General features: G+C 42.9%; 1 protein-coding gene across 1 annotated transcript in view; it reads right to left on the bottom strand.

The window, feature by feature from the left end:
* Nucleotides 1-6,502: 6,502 nt before the first annotated feature.
* ALOX5 (arachidonate 5-lipoxygenase) overlaps nucleotides 6,503-23,650 on the bottom strand; it is a 43,626-nt gene continuing 26,478 nt past the window's right edge. The window contains exons 10-15 of the mRNA XM_083519341.1: nucleotides 20,513-20,691; nucleotides 18,408-18,529; nucleotides 16,365-16,465; nucleotides 13,601-13,771; nucleotides 10,424-12,689; nucleotides 6,503-10,247 (exon numbers count right to left, since the gene is read on the bottom strand). Of these exons, the coding sequence (XP_083375467.1) occupies nucleotides 12,510-12,689; nucleotides 13,601-13,771; nucleotides 16,365-16,465; nucleotides 18,408-18,529; nucleotides 20,513-20,691 (753 nt within the window). The 3' untranslated portion in view covers nucleotides 6,503-10,247; nucleotides 10,424-12,509. The remainder of the gene's footprint in view (nucleotides 10,248-10,423; nucleotides 12,690-13,600; nucleotides 13,772-16,364; nucleotides 16,466-18,407; nucleotides 18,530-20,512; nucleotides 20,692-23,650) is intronic.

Here is a 23,650-nt window from a genome sequence, read left to right as displayed (position 1 = left end):
GTTGTAGTCCAACAACATCTGGGGACCCACAGGTTGAGAACCGCTGGCACAGAGGCTGAAAATATCTGACTGCAGTAACTTAGATAATGACACAGTTTTTGAAGCCCTCTTTGCTTTGAGGAAAAAATCGATGGGAACACCTGGAAGGCCTTTGTATAGTGGTACACTTTGAAAAACAAAGCTTAAGGCCTTGAGAAGTCTTGTTAATCTTAAGAGATTTTAGAGGATTAGTCTGGTCTAGCTGGATGGTAGCATCTCCAGTCAGAGGAGTCGAAAGTGGAAGATGACCCTGCCTCTTGTTGGCGTGAGAGGCAGATGCAAAGCATAAGAAGGAACACCTTCCTTACTCTCCCAATAGCAGGATATTTATGGTAATGAAAATTCCTGTTGCGACTGCCTCTTTTGTTTGTACTCCTCTGATACCCCACAAGCCTTTGTAGCAGTCCAAAACTGGTGCTGCCTTACCACATCACCAGTTCATTTACCATTGGCTGGCAGCAGAAACACAACAGAAGATGCAACCACTGCTGCCAAACACACTTCCAAAACTTCCCTCAGTTCTAGCGCACTCCACTCCACAGAGGCCTGCTGCCATTTCCCAGAATCCTTTCCTCCCAGTTCTCTGGAACAAAATAATATCTTGCTACAAGATACCTGTCCGCGTCTCCATAAAGTTTTTAGAAAATGGTCTAGAAGCCCCAAAAGGTGCCTGACCTGTGGTGAACGGATTTGTGAAACATCTCTGCTGGAAACCCAGATACCTAGCATATGAGGGAAATCTCTGTACAGTGACTGTATCGGTCACTAGTTCCCAGCCTGCAAGCATGACTTCTTCATCTTCTTTTGCTCCCTGCCCAGAGAGGTTGAGATGATTCTGCAGAAGAATGTCCTCCTTCATCTCACAGATGATGTGGAAGATGCAACAGGCCACGGTCACGTCAGCAGCTAAATTTTCCTTGATGTCTGCTAAAGACACTCTTCACAAGCAGGCTGGCCCAGTTTTTACAGCATTTGTACTGTAGTTCTTTTTTACGGCTATTCTTGGAATCGAGTCTGGCAAAAGGATGAGTTGCTTCTGGTTTGCAATAATGCGTTGTTACCAAGAGGCTCAGTTCAGCTGGCCCTCTGACCACCAGCTTGGATGGCTTTATAAAAGGATTAGACAAATGCATGGAGGAAAAGGCTATCAATGATTGTTAGTCACGGTGACGGTGTAATGCCTTGAATCTGAAATGCAGCAAATCTTAACTATGGTCAGTTGTAACAAACTGATTTCAAACTATTACTTATGAGATTAGCTTGATTCAAGTAATTATGATTAACGCTTAAAGTTTGAAATAAATGCTAAGTGCTAAACTGTCTGATTCCTTCAACTTTGCTCAGCGGCAGATAGTGCAACAAATGTGGTCTCATTGCACATGCAAAGAGGAAGTGGATCTTGGCACAATCTGCCTTCATTAAGAAGAGACTACTTCTTGTTACCTGTATTTTTCATGGGTCTTTATTTTTAGAATTCTATTAGTATTTAATTACTTTTTAATTATTATCTTTTCTATTTTTTGTACTTGTGTACTTTATTTTGCATTTTTGCATTTTACAATGTATTAACAACAAAAAATAAATCTAAACAAATTCATCCTACGTTTTCTTCAACTTCCCTCTCTCTGCAGTTCCTTATTTTATATCATTTTCTTACTGCATAACCAATTCAAACCTATTTACAAATTTATTCTTTATGTTCCCTTTTAAATATTTCTTGCTGCACGTGTTTATGTCAATCCTGTTAACATTTTTAATTGCTTAAAGTTGGTCTTCATATATTCAGCATACTTTCCCCATTCCGTTAAAAAAATGTCTCTCATCCTGATCTATAATTCTTCCGGTAACTTTTGCCATCTCTGTGTATCCCATCAGTTTTAGTTGTCAATTGTCTTTCATTGGAACTGCTTCTTTCCATCTTTGGGTATATACCATTCGGGCAGCTGTAGTAGCATACATAAATATATATATTTCCTATTCTTTCGGTGCCTCTCTACCGATTACACCTAAAAGGAAAGCTTCTGGTTTTTTAACAAAAGTTATTTTCAACGTTTCTTTCCAACTCTTTATAAACCATTTCCCAGAAGACTTTTGCTATGTTACATGGCCACCACATTTGAAAAAAGTGCCTTCCTTCTCTTGACACTTCCAGCAGGTATTTGATTCCACCTTATACATATTAACTGGCTTACTAGGGCTGCCCTAGGCCCCTTTGGGAGAAGGGTGGGAAATATGTTTTGTTGCTCTTTAGAAATAGCAGAAGCTGAGTGAATTTATGCCAAATGTGTATATATATATATACAATTTTCTTTATCAGTTTTAATGCAGTTTCTCTTACGTGTTTGCACAATGTTTTTAGCTCTTACAATAAATCTGTTCCCATAGTCTAGAGAACCTTGAATTTAAACATTTTGGTGGGTTATATCTTTTGTTAACAGAGACTCACTATGCCAGCCCTTTAAACTTCCTCTTATCTTCTTTCCTTTAGGTATTCTAGAGTGGCCATTTTGGACTAAACTAGTAGTGGTAGCTATTGGTTTCACTGGAGGAATTTTGTTCATGTATGTTCAGTGCAAAGTCTACATACAGCTTTGGAAAAGACTTAAGGCTTACAACCGTGTTATATATGTTCAGAACTGTCCAGAAACAAGCAAAAAGAACATATTTGAAAAACCCGTGCTTATTGAACCAAATCTTGAAAATACAGATATGCTTGCGAGTCATCATGCAGAAATGAGCAGTTTACATTATACAGAGCCTGAAGACTCCAGGGCAAACATTCTTCATATCTAGCATATTTCCCTCCATGAAGATCTGCACCAGCATTGTTTACCCTGCTCAGCAGCTCAAAATCAGCAAAGGTGGAGCTGGTGCAGCTTTTTTTCTTTTGCACTTAATAAACACATTACCAGGGTTGCAAATCTCAAACTGACCTGAAAGAAATACAGGATTGATTGCAAGATTTGTAAATGAGGTGAAATGTCCTTGTCTTCTGTAAAGAATTGTCAGTTTTTGGAGCCTACTTCCCCCGTCCCCCCAAAAAAACCATCCTCCGCTATTCCAGGGCCATGTAAGAACTGATGAAGCAACCATTACTGCGCGAAACAACCAAAAGCGACCTCTAGGAGCTAAAGCATGCCATCTTTATCTATAAATGATATGTCTGAATGCTTCCCAGCTACGTAAAAAGAAAAACTTCCTTGCAAGGGATGGACAGACCCATTACAGACTACTCGGGGATGCAACTAAGTCCACCCCATCCTTTAAAATCTCTGTTCGAGAAATAAAAGTACTTAAAAAGCTGTCTGAGGGCTCCAGCCTCAAATCTGTTCCCCCAAAAATCCCTTTTGCAAAACTCCAGAAGTCTTCCAGCCACTCGCAGCGTAGAGCACCTCGTTTGGGGGCTTCATACTGTGGTGTGTTTTGAGTCGAATAGAGAGCAGCAGGACTTGGTGGCTTTCTGTCGCTCTGAGAGGGAGGGGGGAAAGTTTGGCTGTCCCAGCTTTTCCATGCGACAGCCCCCTCCCCCTGCCCAGTACAGTCCCCTCATGGTGCTGGAGCGTCAACAGGTTCCATCTCTTCAGAAGGAGACTTGCTCTGTTGGGCGCACACAATGTCAAAACCCCATCACAGGAGCTGATCTAAGCTGTGAGCATCTGGAAGACTTCTGGAGCTCTGATTTTGGAGAAGCAAACTTCTAAAAGGAAAAACTGCTAGAGGCAGCACTGGAGTCCGCAGACCACCCTATTATTATGAGACCTGCAGGGCTGCACATTCCAAAATGAAAAAAAAACTGCGTCGTGAGCCTCCCTGATCGAATCCACTTAGGAACCAGTCCTGGTCCACTTAGGCACCAGTTCTACAGGTTTCTCCATCCTTACTTCCTGCAAACACAAAACAAGCATATCAGGAAGCCGGCTCACCACCACCACCACCACTTGTAAGCCTGCAAGTCTTAATGTAGTTCTAAAATACCTCAAGCAATCTGCTTAAGTTCCAGCTGTGAGATGTTGCTGAATATTATAACAGGAAAAAAGAGGTTCCAAAGCATAGAGCACTTTAAGGGAGCAATCCTGCCTATCGAGGGAGAGAGATCTGTGGCAACCAGAGCAGGAAGTGGTGTGGTTCACACCTCCCTTTCTTTTTCATTTTGTTCCCTCCCATTGCAGCCAGTGGGACAGAATTAACTGCACCAGCACTTAAGGACCTTTTTGGAGGAGTGCCAGGGGAAGAAGTAGCCATATTATCCTGCAGACCCACAAACTCCCTGGTCACACATCCAGCAACTGCTGATCTTTGCTCAGTCATAATCAGAGCAGTGACAACAACATAGATTTTCACCATCACACTTGCAAAGTTTACAGCAGACTGTCTCTGGTCCCAGAGGTCCACAGCATCTTACGACCCCTTTGCCACCCTTTCAGGGAGCCTAGGATTGCTCCCTTAATTGTTTTTATTTTATTTTTGAAAAATTAAATAATTTCTTTTCGGTTTGTTCCTTTGACTTAATCAAGACTCAGTTGCAACATAGAGCTAACCACTTGCCTTAAAACAACAAAAAGGAGACATGGTTTATATTAAGAATCTACAAACATTCTTAAGCCTAACACTACAAGTTCTCTGGGCATTTTTCCAGGAGTATATTTTTTTCTGGGAATATTGCACATTTGAGTTTTGTAACAAGGAAAAATTGATATAACCATAGATTAAATGTAGACTCATTTCAGTGTTTTGAATTGCTTGTCTGAAGAGCGAAGACTCAGTCAATAGACTAATTTCTTATACAGAGAATTGCAAAGGGAATTTTGATGCTGCATTTTGAAGGCCTTGGGATGCTGCTTATATGTATGTTTTCTGTTATTTCCACCTGGGAATTTCAAGTAGAACATTTAACAAGAATTCATAAAGTGATGTTGGTTGTTTTGATCAGCTGATCACACTTCCTAAAGGGGATAGGATCCTTTAAAATAACTTGAAAAATACATTGGTCCATGTGGCCACATACAACTCTGTTTTCCATTTTGACTGTTTCAACATTTTCTATAAACTTCTGATTTATTTCCAAAGAACTTTTGCAAATCAAAGTTCTCTAACAAAGGTGTTTAGACCAACATCATTAGTTAATGTAATAAACAAAACCAGTGACTGTGAACTTATTTGTATCAAACTTAAATGTACTTTACTGTTTACTATGAAGACCATGACATGTGTATGATTTAGTATTTAACATCGTATTGCTTTGTAAATTTATGAAATCTTAATTGTAGTGCAGTCCAAAGATGGGGAGGGAGGGGAATATGAAAGTGGTTATATTACTCAAGAGCGTGGCTGGATATCTCCAGTTTGGGTGTGTGTCAGGGGGGCAGTGGGCCTTCAAATGCTCTCCATTTTGGTTGGCCCTGCTGATGTTGGATCTCCAACGATGGCTTGGCCAGGGCATTGGAGGAGCCAGAAGTTGGGAGGTTGCTTCTGACATCAGAGCTCTGTCTCCAGCATAGGAGGAGTTGATCTGATTTGTCCTAGGGGCCCTTAGGATTCCATGCAAAGTGCCTTAATTTTTACTCGAACAATAATTCTAAACATATCACTTGTGAAGAGTTTCAGCCTACTGAATTTTAAGGTATATCTTTTTTCTAGTTGAGAAAATAGGGAAAGAACATTGTAGCGAACAAATTTTACCTGCTCTTAAAAACAGGGCAAATGTTTAGTTTTAGAGAGGGGCTTCCGTGGGGCAGAAAAGCAGGTCGTCTGACTGCCAACAGCTAAAAGGCTTTTCCTTTCCTAGCACCACTGCTTCAGTAATCTTTGCAGTGCCCATCATGCTTCTGCTGTAAGATCTCCCATGATGGAAGTGTACCCGCCTGAATTTCAGTGTGAGTTCTGACAAAATGTGTTTAAAGAAAAAAGACTTGAGAGACTGTGTTCATGAAAAGCGGTGCACTTTAAAATAGCAAGCATTATTTTCAAAGATTATTAAAGAGCCCTTTCTATAAAGAGCCTTTTCCAAAATGACATTTCTGAGCTGTCGCAGTGGACAAGAGAAGAAGCCGTGCTATAACAGTAAGACACTTTTCATGATGCAAAGGCCAGGGACTTCTGGTGGAAGGAACCTAATTTACTGTACAGATTGCTCTAAACATAATACTTTAAGATTGCAGTTTGATGTCCCTTCCTTTGACAACGCCCCCCCCCCCCCAAGTATTTGGCCTAGCTAAATCATGAACTTCTTGAAATGTTACTAAGCCTCCAAAATATTCAATCTCATATTCATTTATGTTATAAGTTTAAGATATTAGCATCACTCCCTTTGTTATTTATTCAGCTGGGTTTCCTTCGAATTCCTTATCTGCACTGTATGTTATATTTTCCTGCATTGAAGAATGTACTATAAGTGCACTTGGACAAAAGGTTTTGGCACTGACAAAGATTGCCTAGCTAAAAACAAAGTGGAAGAGTTTTAAAGAAAAATCATGAGCCTGAATAAATTCTATTGCATCTTTTCATACTTTTAACATACTGTGAGAGGCAGGCAAGCAATAATGATACAGATTACCAAACAAGCTTATTACGCAGCAAGAGTCTTACAAGGTTTGGGAATACAAAAGATGACACAATGTGAGTTATAAAGATATGCAATTTTACAGTTTTCTATCATTAAAAAAATTGGAATTAACTACTAATGGATTGTTTTACAAGTCTTGTTTTATTTTTTTTCCCAGAATACAGAGGGGATGTTCAAAAGATGCAGAACGGAATGAGTAATTCTTTCCGCATAGGAGAGTCATTTGCTCTTCCCAAATGCCAAGCTCAGGGCTGGCAAGGGGTTTGGTGTAGAAGCTCCCCAGGGCCTCACAGCCAGCTGGGGGCTGGACCTGGGGCCTTGGCAGGTTTGGTTTGGCCATGGGGCAGAGATTTGCATGCCTGCTCTGAGACCTGTTGCAAACTGATAGGACTGGTGGTACTGACTGTTCCTTGAATACGAAGGACATGTATTTCTCAACATCAAGTATTTTAGTTCCAATCTTTTAAGAAAGGCAGGTGGGGTGTCACCCACTAATTTGTCTTGTTCCCACCAATATATATATATGCATGACATCTTTTAGGTAAGTTAGAACAATAGATTAAAGAGGAGGTGGTCCTCAGTCCTGTAGCCAATCCAGGCTGGCTTTCTGAATAGTACAATTGATCAATGACGACGTTTTACAAAAGTCCATTAGCAGTCCACCAAAAAAAAGTTGCGTGTTGCATTTGTTGAACTCTCATCTGACTTTGGGGGGAAACATTACAGGCAATTCACTGGATAAATGACAAATGGCTGTTGTTCCTTAGAATGATGCAAAAATTTGAACTGCACTTGCAGGCTGTCTTTTATATTCAATCTTTACATAAAGGGAGTACAACAGTGTTGTATTTTGTCCCCACTACTGTTTTTATGTAATAACCCTCATACAATAACTCTCTTCTCTCCCTGACTCCCCTCAATTGATAATCGAAACATTCTAATGGAGAAGATTCCTTCTCCAATCTGAAATTTATTGTAAGCAGGAAGATTTATACTGTAATAAGAACAAAGTGGTTGTGTTTCTTAAAAGGCATAAGTGGATCCCGAATGGTCAAACGGTGTTGCTTCATTTTTGTGAAAACACCCTGTGGCACACACCCATTAGGAAGCAATTAAAATGTTACCTGCCCATTCATTGGATGCTATAAAGACACTTTATTGTGACCCTTAGGTCATCATTTGTTAGAAATGACAATAAAAAAATTGTTGCTAAAACTGTCTCTTGCTTTTTATATGGTGCAGCAACTGGAGTAGCTCTGGATAAACTGGATACACAGTCATACCTTGGAATTCGAATGGCTTGGTTGCCGAATGTTTCGGCTCCTGAACGATCAAAAACCGGAAGTGATTGTTCTGGTTTTTGAATGTTGTTTTGGAAGCCAAACACCCAGCAGGCCTTCTACAGCTTCTGATTGGCTGTAGGAAGCTCCTGCAGCCAATCGGAAGCAGTGCCTCAGTTCCTGAACGTTTTGGAAGTCAAATGGACTTCGGGAACGGATTCCATTCAACTTCCAAGGTACGTCTGTAATGTAAAATAAGTTCCTACATAATACTATTTAGAATCCCGCATAGTTGCCCTGATATCTGGTGCATTAACTTCTAAAGATCTCTAAAAACACTTATTCATAAATCTGTGATTTTATCCTGAATGATTTGGGGAACTTTGCAATTTTAAGGGCTGACAGCTTAAATTTTTGCTCTGGAGTTGCATTGTAATGGCCATTGGCTAAAAACACTGGAAACCAGACATTTCTGGAAATTGAAGCCAAGACAGAACTGATTCAAAATTGCTATCGTCAATAAATTGCTAGAGAAATGACTAGAGTAGGAGTCCTCAACTTTTTTGCGGGACCAGGGGCCTGCTGGAATTTTGTGAATTTTTTTTGTGTACGGCTCCCAAATTGACTCCTGGGGGGTTGTAACCAGCCACAAGATAATCTCTAGGTAGACCACGCACAAACCCCTTTTGCCACACGAACAAAGGGCTTTCTACTCACCATGCAGAGCAGCAAGAATCCTTCTGCCAAAGAAGTCAAGGGATGCAGAGGGAATGGCGTGCTATGGGTCTCAGGATGTTATTACTGGGAGGAAAAGGGCTAGGAGAACGGGAAGGGCTGGGAGAGGTCAAGGAGGAGGCATGCATGGGAAAAGGATGGGTGGGGAAGCCACTCAGATTCTTCTGGTTTGCTGCACAGGTGATCAGGGTAAAGGAAAGGAATTTGATACCCTGTGATTATTGTTTTAAGCCTTTAAAAAATCAATTTCAGTTGGAATGGCTAGAGAGCAAACTGGAAAATGGCCTGAGGCAGTCCTAAACAGTTTTATACAAGCTACGAAAAGAGTGAAAAGTCACACCGGCACAGGAATAAAATGCTGTTTGTTTATTTAATATCATTTATAACCCACTTTACTATTTTTAAAAACACCTTAAAGCCGTAACAGTATCAAGCATAAAATATATTGGGGGGGGGATGTGGTCTTGGAAACATGCTGAGCTCATCGCTATTTTCAGACAACTAGTCTCCTTTTAAAATACAAAACAGAGGAAGAGAGAATCTTTCTCCTGAAGGACTTTAACCAACCAGCTTCCCACCACAATTGCCCTTGTTCTGTTGAAGATGGTGTCACCTCCAAGGGTTGCTTAGAGTTCTGCTCAGCTGCTCAGCTTCTGGGGAACTTGAGGGCTGGGGTTTGCCTTCCTTTCCTGCACTTGAAGGGATGTGGTTTTAGGCTGAATGTGCTTAAATGTTGGTTTACTACATTACATTTTGCCTGTTTGCCTGCGTTTCCATACCAAAATAGGAGATCCAATGCTGGTCAATTCACAGCGATGGCAGCGAGCACTACCTATTGGAAATGTTCCAAAGAAAATCCTAATGCCTTCCTTACCATGGTTCGTTTGTGAAGGACTGTGTTCTAATGATAGCAAAGGAAGCATGAAGCACCTGGTGAAATATTGAAATCTCAGTGTTATTTAATATACTATAGAAGTTGATTAACCAGGTTTTTTGGGGGGGACCCCAAATTACTCAAATTTTGAAAAAGAGGATAATTGTGATAAAAATGAATTTGAGCAACAAGATTGCAATGGAATTGGGACCTGCTAAGAAGGCTTGAAATAGATTAGTGATCTTATTTTAGCAATTGTGGAACTGAAACTATGATATCTTGGAAGAGGAAGTCGTTGGATAAGCAAAAGTTCTTATGATTTTTGCAGTCAGCAAAAATCTGTGGTGAACAGAAAACTGATGAGCTTTTAGTTATCTGAAAAATAGGAAGTGGTGCTCATCTCTCACACTATCAAAACCCTGCATAATTTTCATGTAAAACAATTTAGACTGCAATCCTATGTGAATTTACATTGGAATAAAACCAGTTGAGCTTAATAATAATAATAATAATAATAATAATAATAAAAGTAATTTGTTATTTATATCCCGCCCTCCCCAGCCGAAGCCGGGCTCAGGGCGGCTAACAACAATAAAATAAGACAACATTTTAAAATCATTTCATTAAAAAATTACTTCAAATCAAATTGATGGCAACCATTGGGTAGATTGCCAAAGGAGGGAGTCACAGGCTGTGATGGGTTTTACTTCCAAGCAGACATGCAGGCAATGTGCAATGCACTAACTAAATCTATGCACTTCGCAAACAGTGGCGTAGCGTGGGGGGTGCAGGGGGGGCCGGCCGCACCGGGCGCAACATCTGGGGGTTAGGGTTAGGGGGCGCAAATCCACTGGTTAGGGGGCGCAAATCCACAGGTTAGGGGGCGCAAATTACTTGCCATGCCCCGGGTGCTGACAACCCACGCTACGCCACTGTTCGCAAAGATTCGAATTTCGTATCACCGTTGCATTATACAACAGTATGTCAACTAGAATTAGTGGGTTTCCAGCAGAATCATTTAATTCAGATTCAAACTCCTAATCCGCCCTGTCTCCCTCCACCAGCCTCTGCCCACAGATAGACATTCGCATTACTCCACTGGCATAAAGCTCTCTGTTCAACCAGCTCAAAAGTGTGGGCAGGAGGCAGTAACCACCAGTAGTAGGCTTTCTGCCAGTGACAGCAGCGCACAGGCAGCCCCCAAATGGTATTTGGGGGGGCGGGGGCTGATCCAGCTCAGGATCCACCCCTGGATAGCATTGGGTCCCATTGCTAGGCCAGCTCCAATGTTTTGCCTGCCCTTTCTGCCCCAGCTGGCATGACTGGCAGGGCTTCTGTGTGCAGTACTCTGTGATGGGCTGTCACTATTATGCCAGGGCTTGGGCTGCTCTGATATTTTATCAATCCTTTCCCGATTTAGTAAATAAGTGCATTTCAGGACCAGCTACCTCATCTTTTTAAAAACACAAAGCTTTTGCATGCCGAATAAGAATGACATTGTTTTTACATTATTTTAAATACTTCAGAACCAAACAAACAGGAAAGTGGGGACATAATAATCCACTTTATCCATTGAACATGTAAGGAAGGATTTTTGTTTACCTGTTAAGGAATCACAGAAGCAGTTCAACAAAGTGCTTAAGGAAGCTGTAAAATCTTTCACAGAACAAACAGGAAAGTGGGGACATAATAATCCACTTTATCCATTGAACATGTAAGGAAGGATTTTTGTTTACCTGTTAAGGAATCACAGAAGCAGTTCAACAAAGTGCTTAAGGAAGCTGTAAAATCTTTCACAGAACAAACAGGAAAGTGGGGACATAATAATCCACTTTATCCATTGAACATGTAAGGAAGGATTTTTGTTTACATGTTAAGGAATCACAGAAGCAGTTCAACAAAGTGCTTAAGGAAGCTGTAAAATCTTTCACACAACCTTCCAATGAAAGCTGGTATTTATATATTATATTGTGGTTGGTCAAGGACCAATAGTACCACTCTTCTGACTTGGGGAGATAATGAGACCTTGTTTCCTGCTAGGTAACTGGTAGACACCCCCCCCCCCAAACTGGGCATGTATGAGACTTGTAAGTATTCTTATCATTATAAAAACGACAACCAGGAATGTCACAAGCATTTGAAGGGGGTCGTTAAAAACGTGACTGACCCCATTCGAAAGCCTGTGTGCATATCCAAAGCAAGCGGAGCTCAGCTCAAAATCTGCTGAAATCTCCCAAGTCCAGCCTGCTCACCTTACAAAGGTCAACCTCCAACTGGACTCTTGCAGCTCCCGCTCCCTTAAAGGAAGCACAACACTGCTGTGTGTGTGTGTGTGTGTGTGTGTGTGTGTGTGTGTGTGATGATCTGGGGTTCTTCTTTCTGATGGCAAATGAAGGGAGCAACTTATGTTGCTACTCGTCCTTCTGCCTCAGATAATATTGTGGGTCCTTGGGTGGCATGGAAATCTGAGGTAGGGTCAAGCTTCTGCTCAGACACTCCTTTGGCTTCAATCTTCCCCAGTTCCATGTCCCCCAGACCATCCTTAATGTCTTCATCTGTTGCTCTGAACCCCAACAAAAGCAATTTTTAAATTGCTGGTGAGCTCCTGTAAAAACAACCAGACCAGCCAACAAACATTCCTTATGGAAATCATACATTCACTCGGTTCCTAAAAACAAAAACTTACTGAAAACGGGGTAACAGCTTCCAAAACAGAGGTGTTCTGACCACAAATGTGTGGAATAGAGTTTCTCCATTGGTAAAGGTTCTCTTTTTAAGGTAAAAAATGTTCCTTAAGGTTTTGTATTTCCTGACAATTATAAAAATTATTATCGAACAGTAACACGGTATCAACTAATTATATATGAGGGATAGATATTCAAAGAAAACTTAAAACTACAATAGTATCTAGTACAAAATAAGACCCAATTTGGTTTGAAGCCAGCTGATTTGCTTGCAGATAATTTGCCATGATTGTCACTCCGGTTCACTGCCTTTTCATGCCTTCGAAAAGGCTAATTCAAACAGCCACACTGTTAGGTATTTGATCCGGGGAAAGATAATAGTAGGGGAGTTTTTTGTTCCTGTTCCGCTCAGCAATGCAACTGGTAATTTCATCAAGATTCTTGCGGAATTTCCTCATGGCCTCTTTCACTGGCTTCTCTATGAAATGTTCATCTGGATACATCCCCAGAAACACCTAGTTGGAGAAGAAGTCACAAAACGTATCTGTTGGGAAATGTCTAAAAGAAATAATGCAGCTAATTTTGAGACACTGCAAAAATAGACCCTTCCTCGTCTAGTGAGCAAAGATGATATTTAAATATTAATTATATATTTAATTTAATATATTTAGTATTAAATATTAGTCGCACCAACAGGGTAAAGAACAGCTTCTATCCGTTGGCTGTTAGGCTGCTGAATGAAAAGATAACAACAGGGCAGCTGACTTTCGGGTTTGGTGGGTGTGCGTCAGTAAATTAAGAATTAAGACTAAGAGAGCTGAGTGGGGGGTGCTTGTGTAATCTCACTGTGTACAAGTTGTACGAGTGACAATAAAGTATTTCCAGTCATGACCGACTCTGGGGTTGCGGTGCACATCTCGCTTTATTGGCTGAGGGAGCCGCCGTACAGCTTCCGGGTCATGTGGCCAACATGACTAAGCCACTTCTGGCGAACCAGAGCAGCGCACGGAAATGCCGTTTACCTTCCCGCCGGAGCAGTACCTATTTATCTACTTGCACTTTGATATGCTTTCAAACTGCTAGGTTGGCAGGAGCAGGGACCGAGCAACGGGAGCTCACCCTGTCACGGGGATTTGAACCGCTGACCTTTTGATCGGCAAGCCCTAGGCTCTGTGGTTTAACCCACAGCACCACCCCCATAGGGATTGGCAAAAACTAAAGCTTCTTTCAGTTCCTGCAGTTAGAGCTGTCCAGAAGTGTGTTTACGGGAAATGTTAACAGGCCCCAAATTTTTGACAACTCATCAAAATGCTCTGAAAGCACTATGGAAAAACATGGATTTCCAAGCTAAGCACTGACCTGCAGCTTTGGCCTCATGCATTATGACTGAGATATATGAGGGGAATATCTTAGAAGTTTCACTTACTTCGTTCTCTTGAAACTGACTCAAGGCCCAAACAGCACCAAGATGCCAACAAGAGCGCCCTCTATCCGGTAAACTCTCAACAATATACTCAATGGTGACGCTCCCCTTTTCTGTAGGGGGTGGGCGACGCATCGTGGGAGGGGCGTTAGGAATCCAGGAACACCAGTCGTACTGGGAAATAACAGGACAGAGCCAGTAAGATATAGGAATCTCTCTGAAACATAGAGGGTGCTTGTGTGGCTGGAAGACACTCCTGTTTATACAAAAAGGGTTTTTCACTGGAACTTCAGTCCCATGTAGCATAATCCCACATTGGAACATGTTTTTGAGGGCTGCAGCTGGAAGGAGGAGACAGGATTCTCATTTCCACTTCCTCTTTGTTATTGCAGGGTGAGCTAATATAAGAAGTCATAACTGAAAAGTCATGAAATTTAGTCCAGAGTCTGGAATGGGGCACTGTTTTTTGTGTCCCCCGTGACTTACTCTTTGATGTCAGGCTGGTATTAAAGGCGGTGGAGGGAGTGGGGAGTAAAAAACCCTAATGTCTAATACACTTTCTTTGGAGCAAGTCCTATGTATTCAGTAGGGCTGACTAAACCTGCTTTGGATTGGGCTTTGTGTTGTAAAATAACTGTTTACGATGGTTTTTCTATTGGAAGGATGTACTGACACAATCTGTAAAGAGCAGGCATACTGCTGAAATGTGACTTAGCTGTGACTACAACACAACCCTATGCATTTACTCAGAAGTAACTCCCACTGCATCCAGTGGAACTTTATTTTATAGAAGCGTGTTCAGAACTGCAGCCAACTACCTATCATTAGCTATCCTGTGTCCCACCAATGTAAAGAGCCGGCAGCAGCCACTAGCCTAAATAGCTGAAAATAATGCCCCAGATTAGCAGATTATCTTTAGGGGAAATAATGCCTAAAGAGAAAATGGGTAACCTCCAAGAGAATAACAAGTTTAGCATCAATTGAGAATTGCGATTCGGCAACCTGCCCTTTCACAGCAGTTTCAGTTCACATGGTGAGCTGATTTTATGCATCAAAAGAAAAGCATAAAGCGCAGATACCTAAAACAGAACTCTACGTGAACTGCTATATATAACATGATATACCAATACGTGAGGTATTTTCCAAAATATAAACAGGTGTGTTACATACTAAGCTTGGATCCTAGAACAATAGGCGGGTAGGATCCTAGAATGCAACAACTGATTGGCCTGCAGGAAAAGACCAATCAGGCTCCAGGAAGAAAGCAGAATCAGCCAATCAGACGGGACTCATTGTGTAAATAATGTATATAAAAGCCTGAGGTTTGGGGGGAAATTCAATCACTGTTTTACAAGCTGCAATAAAGAGCATGAAATCACTACAGGAGTCCAAGTATATTTCAAGGTGATGGGTGCAGAAATATGCATGTTGATGGGGGCAGCCATCCTCATTTCTCATCTTCTCAAAACTGTTATGTTAACTGTTGCAAATACCGTGGTTTCCTGTACTTCACAGATGTGCAAACTTTGGCCCTCCTCTGCCCTCACCACATCTCAATTCCGAGCATTTCCAAAGTCTTCCCTTTATTCTCTGGTGAAACTGCAGTCGGATTATCTCTAATCTACTGCAATCCCTCCTTCCTCCCTTTTGTTTTGTTTTCTCTCCTCCTCAGTCTGGTATGCCTCTGACCTGGTTCACATATCATGTTAAACTGTGGTTTAAATAAGAGTGAATTAACAGCCTGTGACTTATTATTCCATTTGAACACAGCTTTAACTATGGCTTACTGATCTTAACATTCAGTGTGAACCTCTTCAGCTATGATTTAAGCGTTTCATTGGCCAAGCCCATGCCAGGCCAAATTGTCCACCAAGCAGCAAAGTTGCTGGGCTGGGAAGTAAAGCTGGCTTTCAGCACTCAGACGCCCTTGCTGGTGCTTTTCTTGAAGCTGACACCAGGGCTAACTGCTAGCAGGATCCCTCCCCGCCCAACCTCCTTCAATTCAAGTTGAAGCTCAGGTGGGCTTGAAGAGGGAACGTCTTTCAACTTCACTGCTAGATACTTGAATGGTGGTGTTGGTGAATAGGTTTTAGGCATTACGAAAGAAGACTTATTTTTTTAAAGAAAGACCTTGTTAACGTGTTTTTAGGATAGGATGGTCACACAGGTGCTGTTTTGTTTCCTTTACGCCATTCCTAGCTTTCTCAAGACTGGTGCCCGCCAAATGTTTGGGGACAGAACTGCTATTAAAGGTAAAGGTACCCATGACCGTTGGTCCAGTCGCGGACGACTCTGGGGTTGTGGCACTCATCTCACTCTATAGGCCAAGGGAGCTGGTGTTTGTCCACAGACAGCTTCCGGGTCATGTGGCCAGCATGACAAAGCCGCTTCTGGCGAACCAGAGCAGCGCACAGAAACGCCGTTTACCTTCCCGCCGGAGCGGTACCTCTTTATCTACTTGCACTTTGATGTGCTTTTGAACTGCTAGGTGGGCAGGAGCTAGGGCTGAGCAACGGGAGCTCACCCCGTCACAGGGATTCAAACTGCCGACCTTCTGATTGGCAAGCCCTAGGCTCAGTGGTTTAGACTGCAGAGCTACCCGCGTCCAAATCACCTGGAAGACAAAAATTTGGTTAGGCTGCTCTATGCCTTTTAACAGGCACTCAGGTGACCCCACCATTCTCATTGTTGATATTTCTTTATCAGACTGGCTGGACTGGTGTGTAAACCCACTTCAAGGACAGAATTGCTTCCAGATAAACTGTACCTGACCAAAATTTACTGCTGCATGTTGTGCAGATGCTGTAAAGATCACTATGGTAAGATATTCTGACAGCTTCTGGCGTGTCTTTATTGTCTTAGGAAATCCTGAAAGAAGAAAGAGTTAAATTAATAAGAGTAGTAGTAGTAGTAGTAGTAGTAGTAATATTAGTAATTAATAAACTAAAGGAAGGCTGTGGAACTTTTCTGAATTCTCCTCCACCTGGAAACACAACATTTATTTTTCACTGTCCCATGAGATGAGACCAGATGAAAGGGGAGCTTGTCTGCTCTTGATAATAAATAAATAATAAATTTTTATTTATACCCTGCCCTTCCCGATTTAAAAACTGGGCTCAGGGCGGCTAACAGCAAATATAAAACATTGATTAAAATGCAACTTAAAAACAGTATAAAACAACATAAAATACAACATAAAATGCAGCATCAATATCAATAAAATTCAAAAATTCAGGGGTCATTTTGGGGGAAAACAAAAAACCCAGTCAGTAGACATCAAATGATCACCAGGGCTAACTGGCCAAGTTGGTCCTACTAGGGCCAGCAAGAGGAACAGGGAAGAATTCAAATGTGGGGTCCCAGAAAGGGTGTCTTCATAGAAGAGGAAAGGGGAAAGGGAAGAGAGGATCAGGCTAATTCCAATTGAAAGCCAGGCGGAATAGCTCTGTCTTACAAGCCCTGCAGAAGGAGATCAAGTCCTGCAGGGTCCTAGTCTCATGGGACAGAGCGTTCCACCAGGTCGGAGCCATCACTGTAAAAGCCCTGGCCCTGGTGGAGGATAGTCTGGCTTCCTTAGGGCCCGGGACCTCAAGCTATTATTATTCATGGACCTTAGGGTCCTCTGTGGGACATACCAGGAGAGGCGGTCCAGTAAGTATGAGGGTCCTAGGTTATACTCCTTCTGAAGGAGCAGCTACAAAGGTTGGGGCTACTTATGGATCCTTTTCTGTTGCTTGAGCCTCAGGTGGCCTCAGTGGTGTGGATTACCTTCCATCAGCTTTGGCTGGTAGCCCAGCTGCCCCCCTATCTGAACATGGACAGCCTAACTTCTGTTGTCTATGCTCTGGTAACTTCTAGGCTGGATTACTGAAATGCGCTATACATAGGGTTGCCTCGGAACACAGTTCAGAAGCTTCAGCTAGTTGCCAGGTTGCTCACTGGGGCAAGAATCCTGGTCCAACTGCACTGGCTGCCAATTAACTCCCAGGCCCAATTCAGATGCTGGTTTTGACCTATAAGCCTTAAACGGCTCAGGACTGCAATGCCTCAAGAACCACCTTTCTCCATATGAACTTACCTGGACCCTGGACCCTATGATTAAGCTAATTTATTACAAAATAATACATATAAACCAGCCTACCAGATTATGGAAATTTTCCTATTCTTTAAATGTTTTGCACTAAATTCATTGCTAGTGTCCAACCCTATGCTGCTTTCAACCTGATTAATAAATAAAATTTGAATGCAGAAAGAAAGAAAGATCTGGATTGATATCAACAATATATCGATTTGACTTGGATCTTAAAATGTTTTCATTCACTTTTTTTAAAAAGCCCAAATTATTGATGTTAACTTTTATCACACATTATTATAGTGGCTAGAATAGGCATGAATAAAAATGTCCCTAATGCAAGTAAATGGTAGAACACAATTAATGAATTTTTTGTATTTTTTTCAAGAGATTAGCAGATACTTTATCAATTATGGCAATGCTCATATTTATTTTACAAGTGAAGTTCAGAGCACATATGTGATATATTGAGAAACGCTTGTGCTAACAGTAATTTTTTTGCTTGTCGTGCCTATTCTTTTGTTATTAATATCTTATTTTCTGTAACTTTTGAATGGGGTGATAAGAAAGCATTGCATACATTTCAGATTGTCTTCCAAATTTCCATTTATTCCAGGAGAGGAATGGATTCATTTGCTGGAAATTTTACATCTCTCAGCTTCAGATCAAAGGAGGAATGCATTTCTGTTCATTAGCCAGCAATGCCACAGGACAGAGAATCTGGCTAGCAGATCTCACCTGAAGCCTTGGTTCCTCTCAACCCATAAACATAGACGTCCTTCACAAAGGCCTGGAGTTCTACGTCTTCACAAACCATCTCTTCGCTATCGTAATAGAGGTCCACAACATCTGTCACAAAGCTGCAGAAAACAGAAAGGAAAGTGACTAAAAGCTTTTACATTCTCTTGAACTGCTCCGTTAACACTGAGTGCACACACACACACGCACATATAACTTTTGTAAAAAATGCAACTGGGAAGTGGGAGGGCCGCAAGCTTTCGCGGTATCTGGAAAAATCTGTATTTCCCTGTAGAAAAACAACAGCAGGCTGCTTTGTATGTCAATACTCAGCATCCCGTTAGGTTAGAGACAGAATAAAAAGTCTGGATGAATTATATTTTGAAATTTTCCTTAATGGTGTCCAGTGGTACCTTGCCCATCTTGCTTCCACATACGTCTCTGGGCGGAGCCAATATATTTTTCAGAAGCAGGGTTTATAATTGTGTGGGAAGACTCCATGAGTAGAGAAGGCTCCCTGTTTCTGATCTTTACCCTCGAAAGCATGGAGGTCACTAAATCACGTGCTGATGGCAGCATACCTCTGCTTCTCTTGTGTGTTTCCTTACACGTGAGAAGTCTACGGCTGAATGAGGCAGAAAGATAATTTCTGTCATGGGTAAACTGTGTGTCTTCCGCAAGGCTTTATGATGTGATTTGTTACAACAGGTAGCAGGAGTCCCTTTCAACTCTACAATTCTAAGATTCTCTGATTCTATACCACTCTTCATCTGGGGATTATTTATGTCATAAAGGGCATGTTTCATGTTGCCAAATCTCAGGTGCCAAGATTTCTACTTCTGGCTCTGCAGACAACCCAGCAAAGCCATTGTACAAATCCTTATCGCATGGCAAGCTGGTTGTCTGTATTTGCGTGTTCAGACCTTTAAACCTCCCCCTTAAATTCAGACAAGACTCAAATTTTGGTTTGGTTTTTGGCAGAATTTAGGCCACAACTTTATTGATTACAGCAAGTGAGTGGTTGCATAGGCTCTGGTTTGACTAGCTCCCTGCACCCTTGCAAGTAGCGCTGACCCAGGGCACTAGAATAGGTCAGCCAAGGGTGAACACCTGGATAAGCAGAAAGCCGGGAACAGGCTATCTCCGCCACCCAAATGTCCTCCTGGACTCAGGCACGGGCACAACCCCCTCACAGGGGTTGCCCAAACCATCAAGTCCCTGGATTCCTCTAATGGAATACCCTTCACATAGGGATGGCGAGAGCATTCTCCCATCCCTATCACCTGAACCAGAGCCTATCTGCAAGTTGTGATGATTTGCTACACAGCAGGTGAAACCCAAATGGCGCCAGCCAATCAGCCAAGTGGGGAAAATTCCTGCCGTGCCCCTGTCCCAATGACAGACGACACACGACGGCATAGTAAGGTCCAAGCACAAAGCCCTAAAAGTAGGGAGAGGTGGGCGGGTGTTCCGATGCACGCACCGAAAGAGGAAGCTCTGTGTCACGTGCATGGGTAAATATAGGTCATTTGATCCATTTAGCTTGCGTCCCATTGGCCTGATTAAACCCAGCATCAAGGGACCTACCAATTGGGAGTTGTGGTTATTCAGTTGAACCCACCCACAACACAGGGTTTGGTTGCCAGGTCTCACCGCAACACATGCCCTCTTTAAGGGAGGACCCGACTAGGCAGGCAGCTAGGTCCAGACAGATACTCCTAGAAATATAGTATGAGTCGATCTGGATAAACGATATGAGCAAACAAAGAAATGTTGAGAAATTCAACTCAAGGGTTATAGGGAAGACTTTGTAGAGGTAGGTGGCAGAGCCATGCCTATTAGACCCTTCTAAAATGGTGGCTAACAGGACCATCCCCAATACTGGTCCCCTGCCAATAATATGAGTCATCTGTCACAGAGCAAAACAAAATGGATTCACTATGACCTAGTGGCCATGTGACGATTCTCAGCTCCTTCAAAAAGCACCTCGTGTGGACCATTGTTAAAAGGAACATGCAATAGGTAGATTCACACTTCCAAGGTCTCCGTTAGATTTCCTGGTTCTCAGCATGACAAAATAAAATTTATTTCCGACCATCTCCTACCTCTTTATGGCCTCCCACACTTTGAGACCGTCATCCCGATAAAAGTAGTATGGAATGTCCTCCGTGCTTTCCATGCCTCTTGCCTTGATTTCTTCAGGGAAGCACAGGGAACTGTAGGTGAGGTGCTTCATCGCTCGCTGGAGTATCTGCGCAAGCCCTCCTCCTCCGGTGGCATTGGCCTTTGGCGCCCAAAACAAGTGGAAGAGAGAATTAAGGAATGGAGGCTCCATAGAAGAGGGGCCAACTTGAATAAAACATGTGGGGACAGGTAATTGATCACATGATATTGCACACACACACCATTTGAATGGCAATACCCATCAACTTGGGGAGGGGGCAGCCCCCTCAAATCTTTTATTGGGGGGGGCAAAAGGACCTTGGCCCCTAAGAGTTGGCTCCTGTGTTCCATAGCCTTAAATATGAGTTTTCTTAACAATGGGGAGGATCTTACTGTACAAGGGGATTTGGAGATGAGGGCCTAGGCCACACTGGAGTGAAGTTTTGATATCTGCATCACGCAGCCGTGATATAGTGCACATGGATCCACATGGAGTGGGATTAGTGCCATTGTAAACCTCCTTGACGGACACACATGCCCAAGGCATGGCCGTTGACCACTTCCAAGTCCCCCAAAGAATGCATACAACCTTGTCAGGCCAGGCAAGAAATAAGGATGTGTGCTTTCCTTTACATAGTCATTGTGTAAAAATTGTATTTATTGTTCCTTTTATAGAATAAGAAACCTGCCAGCTAAGTGTATGGTAAACATAATATGAAAGACACTGGAATAGGTTATATCCAATGCTATGTTGAGGCTGGAACTTAACGAGTTAAGTTCTTCCCATGATGCCACACCATTCTGACGTCAGTTTTCGAACCTGGGAGGAGTTTGGGAAGAGCTAGCCAGTCCCACTCTGTGCTTCGTGGGGAAAGGATGCAGTTTTGTCATGGCTGCAAATAGTCCTGGAAATTCCTGAGAAATGTTGGAATAAAAGCTGTAAATAGACAAACCTGGACTCTGTGTGTGTTTGTCTGGAAGCCAAAACTACGTGACAGTTTACACCGCTGTGCGAAACTCTGCTGAGACGTAACTGAGAGCTGCGCAAGAGGAAGTGTGCCGGGCGGCCATAAATCGCTAATTGGAGTCGCAAATCAATTAGCGGGGACCGCGGCAGATAAATCAAATTGCACAGGTTATGGGTAACCTAAATCATCGATCGTAAAACTGTCACGGGAGATACTGCCGGAGCTTTGATCTGCGGTTTCGAGCAGGAGGCACGGTAGGAGGCGGAAGCAAGCAAGCAAGCAAGCTGAAAAACGCAGAGATTTGCCTGTGTTGCTGAGAGCTGAGAGCAGCAAGGTATCGTTTCTCCAGGGAGAGAAGCCAGAGGAGCTGGTGTTTTTGTAAGTACAGCTTGGGGCCCCCTTGGGAGAACGGAAGGAGATAGCGGACGGCCATGATTCATTCTCCGTGCCTTTCGAAAAGTTAAACGGCCAAAATTGGGCGGAATGGAGCAGAAAGCTGAAGGCCTGGCTGGTAGCTAAGGGTCTGTGGGACGCGGTCTTAAGGCCTCCACTGCCTCAACCAGCCGCCGGAGCTGCAGCTGCAGCAATTGCAGATGCGCATGCTTCGCAGAGGAGAAACCAGAAAGCCCTGGGAGCTATAGTGCTCAGTTTGGAGGGTTCAGAGTTGCCCCATGTGGAGGGTTTGGACACTGCGCATGACGCTTATGCTGCTCTTGAAAGAGTGCACCACAGGACCACAGCTGGTGCTAAAATCCACACCACCAGGCGTTTGTTTGAGATGAAGCTGCGTCCAGGTGGGGACATAAGACAGCATGTTACAGAGATGCTCTCTGTGTTTAATGAACTGCGGCTGTTGCAGGTGAACTTTACAGATGAGTTGAAGGTTTATATTTTGCTAAGCTCTCTGGACAAAAGCTATGACAATTTATGTCTAACTTTGGAGTCTATGAATCCGCAGGATCTGACTCTGGCGTACGTCACAGGACGCTTGGCTGACGAACAGGAGAGGCGCCTCAGGGAGAGCAAGTCTGGCGCAGGGAGCTCCACCGGGAAAAAGGGGGGGGCCAGGCCAGATGAGAGCTTTGTTCAGGCTTTTTCCACTCGTCGGTGCTACGTGTGTGGATCCCACAGTCATCTCAAAAGAGACTGCCCACAGAAAGTGAGGGCAGCTGGACAGGAAGGCTTCAAGGACACCTATCATGGAAATCAGTCGGGTTTCCATGGGAACCAGTCTGGGAGAGGAGGCCAGCGTGGGAACGCAAGAGAAGGACGTGGAAAACAACGTGAGGAGACGTATCAGATAACAGCTAGTCTGGCTTTGTCTGAAGACAGCTGTGACACAAGCACAGAGCTAAATTTTGTTATTGACTCTGCAGCTAACTGCAATTTGATTCCAGAGACACCTGCTGTTGAGAGGTGGAATTGCAAGGCAATTCCGGTTGGGAAGACTGTACTGTTTGCAAATGGACAGAAAAAATATGTGACTAACGTTACAAATCTCTTTATGCCTATTTTACAGGAAACGTTGGAGTGTTGTACTGTTCCTGGGATGCACCACTGTCTTTTATCTGTGCCTTATTTACTGAAAATGGGATTTACGGTTTGTTTTCAGGATGATGTGTGCACAATCTCCAAAGGAGGGAGGATGCTTGCCAAGGTTAAAAAGGGGCAGAATGATCTCTTCATTCTTAAAACGCCTCTGGAGGGTGATGGGAAGGTTGAGAAAGCACAAGCACTGCGTGCTACAATTCCCAATCATGATTCATGTGTCCATACTTGGCATACACGAACAGCTCATGGTTGTTTGGAACAACTACAGGTGCTACCTGAAGTTTCCAAAGGTTGTAAGATCTCAGAATGTGGACATGCTGTAAGTTGTGAAACTTGCAAACTGGCAAAGGTAAAAGGATGCAGTTATCCGAAAGTAGAGAGGATAACAACAAAACCTTTTGAACAAATTCACATAGATTTGTGGGGTCCTGTGAAGGAACCAAGTCTGGGAGGGTCAAGGTATCTGCTTACGATGCAGGAAGATTTTACACAGAATTCCTGGACACACGGTCTCAAATCCAAGGATGATGCAGCACAGCTGATCAAACATTGGATTGAGGA

The sequence above is a fragment of the Podarcis liolepis genome (genome assembly GCF_965112155.1).
Source record: "Podarcis liolepis genome assembly, chromosome: 8".
NCBI lineage: Eukaryota > Metazoa > Chordata > Lepidosauria > Squamata > Lacertidae > Podarcis > Podarcis liolepis.
This window is presented reverse-complemented; position numbering and strand designations above follow the sequence as displayed.